This window comes from Zootermopsis nevadensis, unplaced genomic scaffold (assembly GCF_977971745.1).
Source record: "Zootermopsis nevadensis isolate Lab colony 2312 unplaced genomic scaffold, Znev_1.0 Znev_ptg000020l, whole genome shotgun sequence".
Taxonomy (NCBI): Eukaryota; Metazoa; Arthropoda; class Insecta; order Blattodea; family Termopsidae; genus Zootermopsis; species Zootermopsis nevadensis.
In genome coordinates, this window is record NW_028259152.1 from 3,424,058 (window position 1) to 3,437,853 (window position 13,796).

The following is a 13,796-nucleotide window of genomic DNA, read 5'->3' on the forward strand; positions in this document are numbered from 1 at the left end:
CCTTAGAGTGACAGACCATGTTTCACACCCATACATAACAACAGGCAAAATTATTGTTTTGTATACCTTAATCTTCAGGTTCTTAGAAATCAGACGGGAAGACAAAATATTTTGAACTGAAAAGTAGCAAGCATTTCCAGAATCTAGTCTCCTTCTAACTTCCCCATGAGTATCATTTTCATGTTACATAGCTTATCTGTATTCGTTTTGTTTGCTTCCTTCTATCTGTTAATTTTGAACACTTCATCAAACCATAGTTTATTTTGCATTCTCCTGTAGCATCCTAGTTTCTCTTTGGCTGAAATTTTAATACAGTTTCTGACATTTTCCCACTCCGTCTTGATGTCCACACTTTCATTATCTTTATCTGTCTCTGAAATTTGAAACCTATTTGAAATTTCAACTTGATATTGTTCCTTTACCTCTCCCTCACTTAATTTTTTCAAATCAAATCTTTCTGTGTCAAAATTTTGGTTAGTTTTTCTAATTACTGAAAGCCACTCCCTCACTCTTGCTACCACCACATAATGGTGTCAGCATTGTTACACAAAACTTACCACGTGCACTTAGAAAAATCATAATTTGTAATGATACTACCAACAAATCTGCAAAAGAACTTTATTGGTAGGCTAGCAAAAACAGTGAAAAAGTACAATCTTCATTGTTTGATTCTGTGTAGGGAATAAGCAGAGTGCAGGACATTTTTTACTCATCAGTTTGTGGAGTTTCTTTCTTGTTCTGTTCTTAACTTGATGTTTACATGAGTATAGATAACCTAATTTTGTTGTTACATGGCGAGGGAAAGGTGTTGGCCATAGTTTCTAGGGTTCTGAAGTCTTCATATGAAGTAAGTGGATGATTTAGATGGAAAGTTTTTGTTGTACTTAAACTGGTGAGTAATTTACTGCTCCCAGCCAAGTCAATATATTATAATACACATTATCATTAGTCTTTGTCTAAAATGGTTCCCTTGCCATCTTAAAAGTTTACTGTTATGTATTCATATTGATTCTGATCTATTTACATTACATCACTGTTTCTCTGGCACCTTTTGTTAATGGAAAGAACATGTATGGAGAACCAGTTTTGATATGGTAGAGAGAAAGAACATTTACATAACCTCTTCAGTTATAATTATAAAGCACAAAACATGTTAGGTTTCTGAATTTTCTTCTTTGAAAATAACCTGTAAACTTTAGATTTTGTCAATTTCTTTTTCCTGTGGTTCAAAGTAGAAATTATATTATTACTATTTTATTTTGTAAACACAGGCTATGGAAATAGTTAAAAATTAACCAATTTCTAGTAAACTTGCATTTGAACCAATCATTGTACTCCAAAAATTGTATGCATAGTGAAAATATTTACTAATATTCTCATTACCTTAGTTTGATGAGTAATTTCACTTGTTATCAGTGCTTCATGTCACTGAGTTTCATTCTTTGTGTGATTCAGTAATTTAGACTTGAATGTGGCAAGTTATCCAATTGTAGCTTACTGTATCACCCATGTATTTACATAGATTGTCAAGAATGGTACAGTGCTTGACAAGAACAACAAAAAATATCCGTAAGTTATTCAGCCAGAATGAAGCACAAATAATATTAGCAAAACAAAGAAATATCTCACGTAGTGTTCATAACGTATAAAACAGCACCATATTTGAAGCTCTGATGTGCATCACAGAAACAAAAACAGTGCCTGATGACCAGCATATTTTGACTGAAAGACTGAAAATAGTAGACTAAGAACAGTGAAATAATCTCTTACCAAAAATGTCACATAAAGAAATAATTACAAAAATATCAAGTTTTCTTCCTCCATAGCATATTAAGCTGCTTTCTGTTCTCCACTCTGATTATGCAGAATTCCATAATATGGTTGCTATTCTTGATCACTTGTCTTCCCAGCAACAAATATATCAAGAGGGGCAGGACGCAGATGCTGACGTTCTTCAAGTTGCCGATAATAACTGTAGATAACCAGCCAGAAGAAGGACGCTAGTGCTGTCAGAAAAGAAACATAAGTTCTGTTAAGGAAACTAGCTAAACCACTACTTTCAAACTAAGGAAACTGAACGACAATCTTTACCAAGTGTCAGTGTTTGAAGGCTATGCACAGTACAATGTAAATATATTAATGTGTGTGATTCCTAAGGACACTTAAAAGTACGTTATAACAAATTGTCCTACTAATACACAGTAATATTTTATCAATCGGTTCATTGTTTACATTGACTCCCAACTTTTAGCTTCCATATCTTTTTGCACAAGCCACCATAGTACAGTACTTACGATTCATGATATTTTCAGAAGTGTACATGCTATGTTGTACACCGATTCTTGTGTTAGTATTGTTGAACTACGGTACAGAATATTTCAATATTTTATCAGCAGTTAATCTGTTATGTGAGAATACACAATAAAGATAATCGCTGTGATAATAGAGATGCTACTTTTGCTGCTCTGATAATAATAAATATCTCCAACAGGATAAAAATGTTTATAAAAAAACAAAAATATTGTATTACCTGGAATGGGCTGAATGTTGGGAGGTCCATGATAAAAAAAAATAAAGGCGAGGAAAAAAATATGAGAATACTATTTTTAGTACCAGTAATATGTAAACAAAGGTGCAAAGGTCAGATTGCAAAACATATCCTTTCCTGTCTTTTAATTCCTACTTCATCTTCATGTAGAACACACTACTTTCACAAAATTCTGGTGACCAAGTCATGGTGGTTAAACTATTGTATCTTGATATGCTCCTATTGCACTGGCAAAATTGAGGATAGTTAGATTTTGTTTCTCCTTGAATTGATTGGTGTGTTAGTTGTGGATAACCAGTTAAGTTGAGTAGACTTCAAACTCATCAACTAATCATTTAACAAGACCATTATCAACTACATTTTATGTGGTGCTGAATAATCTGTGGAGTTTTGTACTTGGCCTGATCAAAATGTAATGAGAGTAAAACTATGGGAATGAAGGTTAATCATCTACTGCACATGTGTTGGGCTGTATTTTTGGGCACTGTTAAATAAATGTGCAATAAAATTAGTCAGACTAAACGCTGACCACGAAGAAACAAAGCCCTGGAATGGTCTGCAAACATAGCAACATGTCAGGACACATTTACTATAGCCACACTATTGCAATGCAATTAATCTTAAATAAATTCTGTCAGTATACTGATAGCTTCTGATCAGATATTATGTATTATAAAAAAACTACCAAAAATTTTAAGCACTTAGATGCCTGAACAGATGCAATCTGGAAGTATGGAGAGAAGAAGAGATTTTTAACTTTAATTCTTTAATAAAATAATATAATTTTGTTCTGGAGAATTGCTTAGTGCTGTAACAAAGGCTTGTGCATAGTTCTTTTTTCAAGTGTGAAAGATGTAACTTCACCAGTGAACTACTATTACTGTTACTGATAATGCTGATGCCTGCGCCAATAAACATTTATTGTTATTTTATCATTTATAATTCTTACCCATAGTCAGTCCACCAAGAATAAGCACGACCACCCCAGCAATAATAATGTTTTCCACAAAAAAGAAGATGCCTATGATAACCACAGCCACAGCGCAGATGATAAGGCCAATCATCCCAAGTATCACATACGGCAGCATAAAAGCAGGTCTTTCCTGTAAATACATCAGTTCAAATGTCACACAGCTTCTGAGCTGGATGAGTAAAAACATAAACCTGTAAGAAATGGCAGCTCAGTAAATTTCAGATGTACATTCCATTGTCTCTATTCATAAAACATAACATACTCCTAACTTTGCCTTCCAGATCCCTCCAGTACTCCTTAAAATAAATGCTTTGAAATTTTGTTTGTGTGAAGTCAAATTATTTTCCAGAATCATTTCAAATTATTGTGTAAGTAAGTAAAATAAAGCTGTCCCACTATGCACCATGTAGGCACTTGGGGGGAAAGGTAGTATAGCTCCTACTCATTCTTGACCTCGGCACTAGATGGGGGTCAGCGGTCAGCATCACGCCCCGGCCGCACTTTACCCCCAGGAAAGGACCCCAATTCCCATTGGATAGGAGGCTGGGTGGGCCCCAGAACCGGTCTGGACGCAGAGGCTAGAGGAAATATCCTCTGCCCCCGTCTGGGATCGAACTCCGGTCGTCCAGTCCATAGCCAGTCACTATATCAACTGAGCTGTGTACATAAAATAAAATGACAACTACAATGTAACTGTTCATTTTATTCCAATTGAGCACTCTGCATATACAAGGTGACTCAGCAGTAGTGTGCCAACTTCATGTGTACATTAATCAGATGATTTTGAGTGAAAGAAAAAGTTTTTAACTTGGGCCCAATCTGAAAAAGTTAAAGAGTCATGGTACAGTAGTTCAAGAAGCTTCATATTTGTGTTTTTCACCATATACCAGAAGTTGTATTGTAATATAAAATGCACAGTCAATACAAGCATTCTAGAACGAATTTGACTTTCTACTTGTGCATAAATTACATACCACATAACCTGCTGTTAATTAGTCTCATGAAATTTGGAATCAGCATGGATATAGCTTCTCTACAGTTTTTATGAATGCAGTATATTTATCATTTGAACATAAATGATCACTGACAGATATACAAAAACTTGTCTTAAGTCAGGAAACATCACTATTTTGAACAAATATACTGACTAACCTGTTATTTTTTGTACTTACTTCATGGGCTCCATACAACAGCAATGCATAAATGAGCATATTTACAGCAGATGACACCAATGCTGCAATTAGAGATTCTTGTGAATCTGGAAATATGAGTGGGAATAAATTAAAACAGCAACTTAAACTGGCAAAGTTGTATATATAAGGACATGAGGAATTTTCACTAGCAATACAGACATTTGTAATACTGATTTATATTCAGTTACAACTGTGGAATAATGAATAAATTAGTAAAACAAATGTGAAATTTAAAAAATTGACGGTGGAACCACAGTTCTGGAGAATCTGACGTAAATACGTCTTTGTATTTAAATTATATTTAGGCAATAAATACAATGAAAGGAAGTTTATATATTAGCTTGATAACTTGCAATAATTGCTTCTTGCAATTTCTATATTCCCTCATATGTTCAGCATTAGTTTTTGGTATTTTTTGGGAATTTCAGGTTCATTATTTAATACTTCTATTTTTTTTTATGTTTTCTGTACTGTCTCATATATTCTGCATAACAGACTCTTTTAGCTTCAATGTCATCCATCTTGTTATCTCTACATAGTATGACGCAACACACAAACGCACCAGTAGCATGAAGTGTGATGCGCCTTTATCCCTTACCTCAAATATGTCTATTATGCATAACTCTTTCTATGACAGATATGAGAGTTCTTACCATACATAAGCACAGCCTGTTCCTTATCAAACATTGCAAGGCGTACTGCACTTGTCACAAACCCCATCACTTGTCCAATCTGTAAACCAGTATGGCAGTAATTACATTAAACTCTGGATACCACAGGAGTAGCTTCTTATGAATAAAATTAAACATAATTGTATTGAAAGTATACTTTCATATTTCTCATTATACCATATAAACGAAGGTTCATGAAGTAACATTTTATTCTTTAGTAATTCAATACACCTATGTAATTACAAGTTCTACTTGCAATAAGAAGGCCATTCAGTCCCAAACTTACAGGATAAGGATTCTGATACTGTACATGGATTAAAACTATACCTCAAGAGTATGTTTAAATGAAACTGTAATTCCAACATTTAAAATATAACAAAATTAAAGTTCACAAGTGGGGGTATTAAGAATATAATGTATCTTCTTATAGGGTTTTACTTACTCTAAGTTAAATAATTACAGTTTTGCTTGCTGTTTATGGGATTATTAATTTTTTGTTGCATCAACAAAGATATGAATATATGATCTGTAAAGAGTTATTATTCCACATTTTTAATTAATAGGCTAAAAAAGTAAAATGTAAAAATATAATGTTAAAAAATTTAACTTTATTTAGTATTAATAATTAGAATATAAATGTTTAATATACGCGGTGCTACCCAAAAGTTCGGGGAAATTGAATTTGAATTCCCCGCCCACCCTATTCGACTGACCTCGCCCCCCTGCGACTTATTCCTGTTCCCCAAAATGAAATTTCGAATGAAAGGCCGTCGTTTTGACACAACTGAGGAGATCCAGGCAGAACCGCAGGAGGTGCTTAAAACACTCACACTTGAAGACTTCCAGGGATGCATGGAATCATGGAAAAGACGCTGGGATCGCTGTATCCATGCTCAAGGGGAAGGAGACGGTGGAAACTAGGAGTTATGATAAGCGATTTCTTTTATGGGAAAATTCCCTGAACTTTTGGGTAGCACTTCGTAATACGGGGTCACAGTAGCCGCGCGGTCTGAGGCGCGGGCCTTGTGCCACTTTGTCACTGGGACCGTGGGTTCGAATCCCACTCAAGCCGTGGATGTTTGTCCGCGTTTTTCTGTGTTGTGCTGTCCTGTGTACAGGTAGAGGCCTTGCGACGGGCTGATCCCTCGTCCAAGGTGTCCTACCAAAATTTCTATAGATCAAGCCAAAAAAGTTTGAACCCGCGGTGCTGAGGCACTTGAAGAACGGGCTGTTTCCAGTATCCAGTATCCCAGTAATATAATACACATTAGGTAATATAAGGTTCAAATTTATTTAATAAAATCTTTTGTATATTGATATATGAAGTCTCTCTTTTTGATTATGGGGTAACTGGAAATTTTGCTTAGGTACATCTTGTGTTATTCAATCAAGACTTACCAAACTAATCCATCCTAGAATGATCGTTGCAGTCTTCAGGTTGCAGGAACAGCAACAGCATATCATTTTGTCCAAAACAGGTACGCACTTAATTTTAAACCCCATGGCTGTGACTTGCAGTGATCACTCGTTACCTTATAGGTACAAATCATGTGTTAATGTGCATAAAGTAATCATCATTAAATTAACAAATCCCTGCTCAAAACATACTGTAAAGCCTATTAATCTCAAATAGTTCTCATAATTTTTGGTTTGTAATTCTGTCATTATTTTGAGTCTGCGAGGGTTCCACAAACAGAAGAGTCTGAGATGCACTGCAGAACACTTATAAAGAGGTAATGCATTACATGTTTCTTCCATTCAATTCATTCCTTTATCAGAGTTGAATCAAAAAAGTGGATTGAGTGGTAACACCTTAGACCTGTATTCAGCAGATGACCAGTTTGAATCTCAGCCATGTATTAATAGCTGGCTATCCAAACTGATATATTTCATGTTTTCCTCAGTCCCTCCAGGTGAATGTTAGGATAGTACTCTGATGTAAAACTGTATCACTTCCTGCACAATTCTTTGAAATTCATCAAACACAAAAGTTGGCATGTTCTCATGCTTACTAAGCTTAAATTTAAAAAAATCGTGTAATTAAGATCTTAAAACAATACATCACATGTTTGTTGAACTTTGAATTTTGGCCAAATTTATGATAATATCTCAGTGGCATCGAGTTAAATAAAGTTTTAATTTATGTAATTATTTATACACCCCACTTAATGGTACCTGCACCTTGTCCTGGTGGTGGTGCTCGAGTACCTCAGTGACCCCAAGAGCTACTGGTAGGGCCTTCCTAGCCAGATTGGTCGAGGGGGAGAGGTCAGACTAAGACAGGTACCCTGGTCCTCCAGGTTGGGGGTTGGTCACAAGGCTAACAACCTTTGCACCGTAAAAAGGAAGATGTTTAGAAACCTCAACCTCGGACAGATGGACCTAACAGAAGGACCGAATGGAAGAGGAGAATTGAGGAGGCCATGGACCGAATACGGACCGGAGAGCCATGGAAGAAGAAGAATTTATACATGCGCTGACCACTGAACAGTGTACTGAAGATTTCTGTCTTCTGGGTTGTTGCGCCATATAGTATGGTAGATGTTTACCATACTACATGGCGCAACAACCCAGAAGACAGAAATATTCATACTCACAGCTGTTAAAACCTCAAATCGAACAGTGTACTGTTTGCATTGTTCTATAATTTAATAACACTGTTCCAAGCAGTCTGGTAGGTAACCTAGAGGGACTGGAAAAATATGATAATTTAAAATTCAACTTTGAGTCACTGCCCTGCACTGCCTATATGCTCTCTCTGTGGCATTCGTTTTTGGACTCGTTTGTATATCATCAAATGTTATCTCCCTTGTTTCATATTTTGGATGCCGACATATCTAAGAACACAAGACCAGTGAGCAGTTATCATATACCTGGCGAAAGGTGCAAACATACACACGTTTTCTTTCTAGGTGCATTTCTGCACTTTTAGTTGCAAATACGCCTGTAAAGAAAACTTTTCTCATGACCGGCTGATCGACTATTAGCGTCTTAAAAAAGATTGCTAGATGGTGTTGACCATATCTCTATAAGAAAATGGGTTCCCAAGGCCAGCGTGAGGCGAGCACATAACATGTCTGCTTACAAATAAAAAGTTATTTACGCGTCTTGAAAGAGCTCGGGAAAATTAATCCCCCCCCCCCCCCAACCGGTTCTCCTTGAACGATGAATGTGTTTGAAGATACTTTTTGCTACAGTAAAATGATATAGTTCACACAGTCCCACTGTTGGGAAACTTCTACAAGCTATGCGGACAAATTCAGACGCTTTAGAACAGGAAGTATCAACATTACAATAGAATGAGGATTTGTAAGGGAATATCCAATGCCCGCTGTTTTAAAAATGAAGTAAAATCACCCGTCCAGGCGCTTTATCCAACGGCATCATCTTGCCCGTATCCGAAACGTAACAAATTGCACATTTATTTTAATTCTTAAAATAACAATACATTATGTTCTAACACACGTCTCATAACAGATCCAGTGTCCCATTGCAAAAAATATATATAAAAGAGAGAAGGGGAGGGAGCTCACAGGTCGCATTCGTCCTCCCTATTTCTCTTGTGCGGTTCGCTTACACTTTCATTTCACTCTCTTTTATGAAAAATATTTACCGTCTAAATTATTTAATGTTAAGGAAATGCCAAAAATGACAAATAAACAAGTTTCTTACAGAAATTTATTGAGTTGATACTATGTGAACCCGTTTGCAGTAGTTGGTAGGATTCGTAACAGCGTTTCAAAATATTAATAACCCGGTGGTCCGCGAGCCGATAATAAGAAGTGAATGCGGCCCCAAGTCATGAAAGGTTCAGCACCCATGGATTAAAACGCATGGTAAACTTATTAATAAAACGATTTCATGTTCTACAACTCAGGTCAGGACACTTGTCATTGCAGTCGAAGTTCGAAGGCCTTTGAGGAGGGTGCGGTATGTTTAATTGTTCTTTTGGACTTTGTTCATCGTCTAAAATCTAGACTAAATTGTAAAAGAATACAATTACGAAACTATGTTTCGGAAGTTGGATTCATTAATTTATTGGCAAAAGGAATGAAAGTCTACTCAATGCAGTCAATTACAGTGTTGTTGGAATTTTTAACTGTTATAATTCTGTGTTGTGGATTTTAGTTCTCCCAAGCTACAGAAGTTCGTGTTGCCATAGCCGACGTTAACATGCCGGGTCGCGATTTCTTTATGGAACGACATTTAAAAATAATTATTACTCAACAATATTGATCGAATCTTAAATCTGAAACGGTCTAAAATATCACATGCAAATTCTATGCAAAGATGTACTCACCAACCTTATGACGCAGCAAATGGCGCTGAACCTTGATATCACAGTCAGGGTTGCACACTGAGAGCATCCAGATGGCTCTACGACTGCGGTATTTTGGCACGCTATGCGTGTATCTGTACAAGGTCACCCGCCCGAAAACCGGATGTAGAGACAAAAAGATATACCAGGAATCCTTCCGCTGAGTAATGTACGCTCCGTCTGCTATAGCGTCAAGAAAAGTAGTTTCAGTACATCCACAGTATACAGATTCCAGTCACAAATTCTGAAGTCTAATCTAACAGGAATACTGCAACTTAAAGGACTGGTACGAGGCGCGTCCACAAAGTAAGTTTCCCACTCGTCCCACAGCTAGCAAACCTTATATTGCGCGAAGCGACTGTGCGTACGTGATAGAGCAATGACGTAGCATGGCGCATGCACTAACGGCACTTCCCGCGTTCTCACAGTAGCATCGTTGCAGCTGTTGAAGATGGAGGTTCTTATTCCAGCTCCCGCCGACTGTGAAGTGCGGTCAGTGATAACGTTAGGCCGCACACGGCTCGACGGACAGCAAGTCTCCTGCAGGAGTTCAGCTGGGAGGTGTTTAATCATCCACCCTACAGCCCGGACCTCGCTCCCAGTGATTTCCATCTTTTCCTACACCTCAAGAAATTCCTGTCCGGTCAGCGTCAGCGTTTTGAGAATGACAGAGAGGCGGAGATGGTTGTCACACAGTGGTTCCAATCCCAGGCGGCAGACTTCTACGACACAGGTATTCAAAAGTTGGTCCCACGGTATGACAAATGTCTCAATTCCGGTGGCGAATATGTTGAAAAATAGCTGGACACTTGCTGTATCTGTTGCAATAAATATTTCCATGAAATTGTGTTTTGTTTCTGTAAACGGCCCCAGGGAAACTTACTTTGTGGACGAGCCTCGTATAAAGCTGAAACAATCCACCCAAAACAGCGTGTTTTTCACGATCAGCAATAAGTAGTTAGCCGCTCTAATATAAACTTGGAAACTTAAAATTTATATTTACTTGCAATTTATCCTAATGTAACAGCGTTAAGGCAGCATTATAGTCAAACTAGGATGCCCCCCCCCCCCCCATCTTACAACCTACATTTGTTTTAAAAGCAGTAATGTGAAATAAAGGTAGTGCAGCAAAGGGTGAGTTTCCACCCTTGCCCCTAGAAAAATTGAACAATTATGTACTATTATTATTATTTAGTGTTCTGTCTGACGAAAGGTCCATTGCTCTGCCCAAAAAGAGCTCTCCAGTTTTCCGTTTTAATTCCTGGAACTTTATCTTCTTTCCTTGTTTAAGGTCGTCGGTTAGCTGTATCAATCTTCTTCCTAGTCCTCTCTTTCCTTCAACCTGGCCTTCGGTGATATCACTCATTAATCCATTCCTTCTCATAATATGTCCCAGCCAGTTAGCTTTCCTTCGTGTAATCGCCTGCAGAATGTTTCTTTGCTCGTTGACTCTCCTCAATACTTCTTCGTTGGTCACTCGATCCGTCCACCTGATCTTCTCTATTCTTCTCCAACACCACATTTCAAAACTCTTCAGGTATTAATTATGTACAAGTAATATAAAATCAAATAGAACACAAATTCTTTTAGTTTCTCTAATTCTTGATCTCTGAGTTTGAAACATCACCCCCTCTAAGTATGTGCATTTCGTGAGTTGTTTATGGTTTAATTCTGCATTTAAAAGTGTAATACTATAATTAAGTAAAAACAAATAACAGCCTTATACCATGTAAGTAAAGTAAAGTAAAGTTTGTCTCACTATACGCCATGTAGGCGCTTGGGGTGAGAGGAGGTATAGCTCCTCTCTTCCTTGACCTCGGCACTAGATGGGGGTGAGTGGTCAGCATCACGCCCCGGCCGGCTTTACGCCCGGGAAAGGACCCCGGTACCCATTAGAGGAGGCTGGGTGGGCCCCAGAGCCGGTCTGGACGCAGAGGCTAGAGGAAAAATCCTCTGCCCCCGTCGGGGATCGAACCCCGGTCGTCCAGCCCGTAGCTAGTCCATGACATGTATTAATACAATTGGAAATGCAAGTTCCTTTGAAACACCAAACATTCTGAAGAGCCAAGTTAAGCTCAATATATTCTCTAAGTGCTCACTTTCATACTTTGATTAATGTACCCTTCGGAGAAGAAGCCATATGGATCTAACAGCCATTCTGGATGTTGTGGTAACTGTTTACATACTCAACTTCCATTTATATTAGTGTAGCTAACCTGGATGTTGATAAATAAAACAAAACAACTTATCAGAAGACAAATAACAACACTTGGTGAAAAAATTCAGCTTTACCGCCGCCCTTTCGGTTTGTTTTTAGTCCAGTGGCTATTAAAGATAAGAACTTCCGAAACTTGTCAGCCATACATTTCTCTTTATACACAGCAGGCTGTCCAAAATTTGAATACCCGACCCATATTTTACTACACACGTCAATTTTTTTAGATTTGACGTTCTTACAGCGGCGAGTACAAAGATGTCTTCTGGGATGTTGTCTCACAGACATACGAACACGGCATCCCATTTCATGAACAGAAGTCCACTTTGCGATTCAGTTATCGGTGCTGTTATCACGATAATATTAGCATCTGACACAAGAATTGTTTGTTCTCCTTGTAGGAAAAAGTGGGATGGGGAGTGGCCCGTAGGGGCTCAGTAAGACTGTATTAGGAAGGACACAAAGTCATGAAAATAGCATAATTCTACCTTTCCTTATGAAATCAGACCAGAAGGCTAAAAATGCAATTAATCATATTTGTAATACCGGCATCTCTAACTTCGCACAAAAATCAGAACAATGTTTTTTTTTGTGGCACGATACTTGGTAAGGTTCGGCCACTCACATATAACTCATAATCAAATCCACATATCATATACCATATCACATTAGGTACACAAATTTTTGTAACACTAGAGCAGAACGCTCCTTTCGGAGCTCCTCGGGGGGGGGGGGGGTGTCAATTTTTTAAAACGCAACAAACCTTGTGTAAGAAACTAAACAACCCACCCCCGAATGGAGGCTTAAAACAATTGACCAACCCCCCTTCGGTGGGGTTAGTTTAGTGTCTCATTAAGTGTTTTAAATCTTGAGTAAGAAACTAAACTACCCCCCGAATTGGGGTTAAAACAACTGAACAACCCCCCGAAGGGGGGTTGGCCAGTTGTTTTAACTGTTGTTGTTTTAAACACTTGACAAATCCCCCGAAGGGGAGTTGGTCAAGTTTTTAAAAAGCGTTTTAAAATCTTAAGTAACACACTAAACTAACCCCCCCTTCGGGTTTAGTGTCTCATTCAAATGTTTTAACCCTTGAGTAAGAAACTAAACTAAGCACCCCGAATGGGGGGTTAAAACACTTGAGTAAGAAACTAAACTACCCCTCCCGCCAACAGTTCTTGTTCAGTCAACTTTTTACGTCCAGCCCCACCCTTGCAAATCTTCGTCTTAAAATCGATCATAAAGTCAGTTTTCATAATACTTTCTTAATAGTAATATACCGAATGAGTATCAGTTTACCTTGTTGCAGTTGTTGGAGTTGGTACTTCAAATACTTGAATACGTCTTCTTTCACTTTTCTGATGTTTTAAGCCAACTGTCAGTCAATATTCAAGAATGCGACGTGCTGCTTCTGGAGCAGAGATCATGCGACTGGCTTGGTAGTGAAGCGTTATTTGTTTACTCGGCATTGTTGTGTTGTAATCGGCATTGTTGTGGTCCACAACAATGCCGAGTAAACAAATATCTGTTGACATTGTTGATGACGTCATTTCTTGAAGACAACGAGGAATCACAAATTTTTATATTAAAAAAAATATAAGATTACAAATATTTTTAGAGCGACTTGGACACTCATGAAGAAGGAACAAAAATACCTGGAGGGTTTTAAAATGTGGTGTTGGAGAAGAATAGAGAAGATCAGGTGGACGGATCGAGTGATCAACGAAGAAGTATTGAGGAGAGTCAACGAGCAATGAAACATTCTGCAGGCGATTACACGAAGGAAAGCTAACTAGCTGGGACATATTACGAGAAGGAATGGATTACTGAGTGACATCATCGAAGGCCAGGTTGAAGGAAAGCGAAGACTGGGAAGAAGAC

The 13,796-nt window shown here is 37.9% G+C and overlaps 1 protein-coding gene across 1 annotated transcript; it reads right to left on the reverse strand.

Moving 5' to 3' along the window:
- Window positions 1–601: 601 nt before the first annotated feature.
- LOC110826828 (uncharacterized) lies at window positions 602–13,359 on the reverse strand. Its single transcript, XM_087352104.1, has 7 exons — window positions 13,215–13,359; window positions 9,686–9,886; window positions 6,784–6,917; window positions 5,368–5,446; window positions 4,694–4,779; window positions 3,498–3,651; window positions 602–2,006 (listed from the first exon to the last, which is right to left on the reverse strand). The coding sequence occupies exons 3-7, from the start codon at window positions 6,886–6,888 to the stop codon at window positions 1,885–1,887; spliced, it is 546 nt and encodes a 181-aa protein (XP_087208230.1). The 5' UTR covers window positions 6,889–6,917; window positions 9,686–9,886; window positions 13,215–13,359; the 3' UTR covers window positions 602–1,884.
- Window positions 13,360–13,796: the final 437 nt, after the last annotated feature.

Bases quoted from the DNA above. Each gene is read 5' to 3' on its own strand.
- LOC110826828 (XM_087352104.1), bottom strand. From the start codon at position 6,888: ATGGGGTTTAAAATTAAGTGCGTACCTGTTTTGGACAAAATGATATGC. The intron at 4,780-5,367 runs GTAAGAACTCTC...TCATATTTCCAG, and splicing joins ACAGGCTGTGCTTATGTATG to ATTCACAAGAATCTCTAATT. The intron at 3,652-4,693 runs GTAAGTACAAAA...ATGTATTTACAG, and splicing joins TGTTGTATGGAGCCCATGAA to GAAAGACCTGCTTTTATGCT.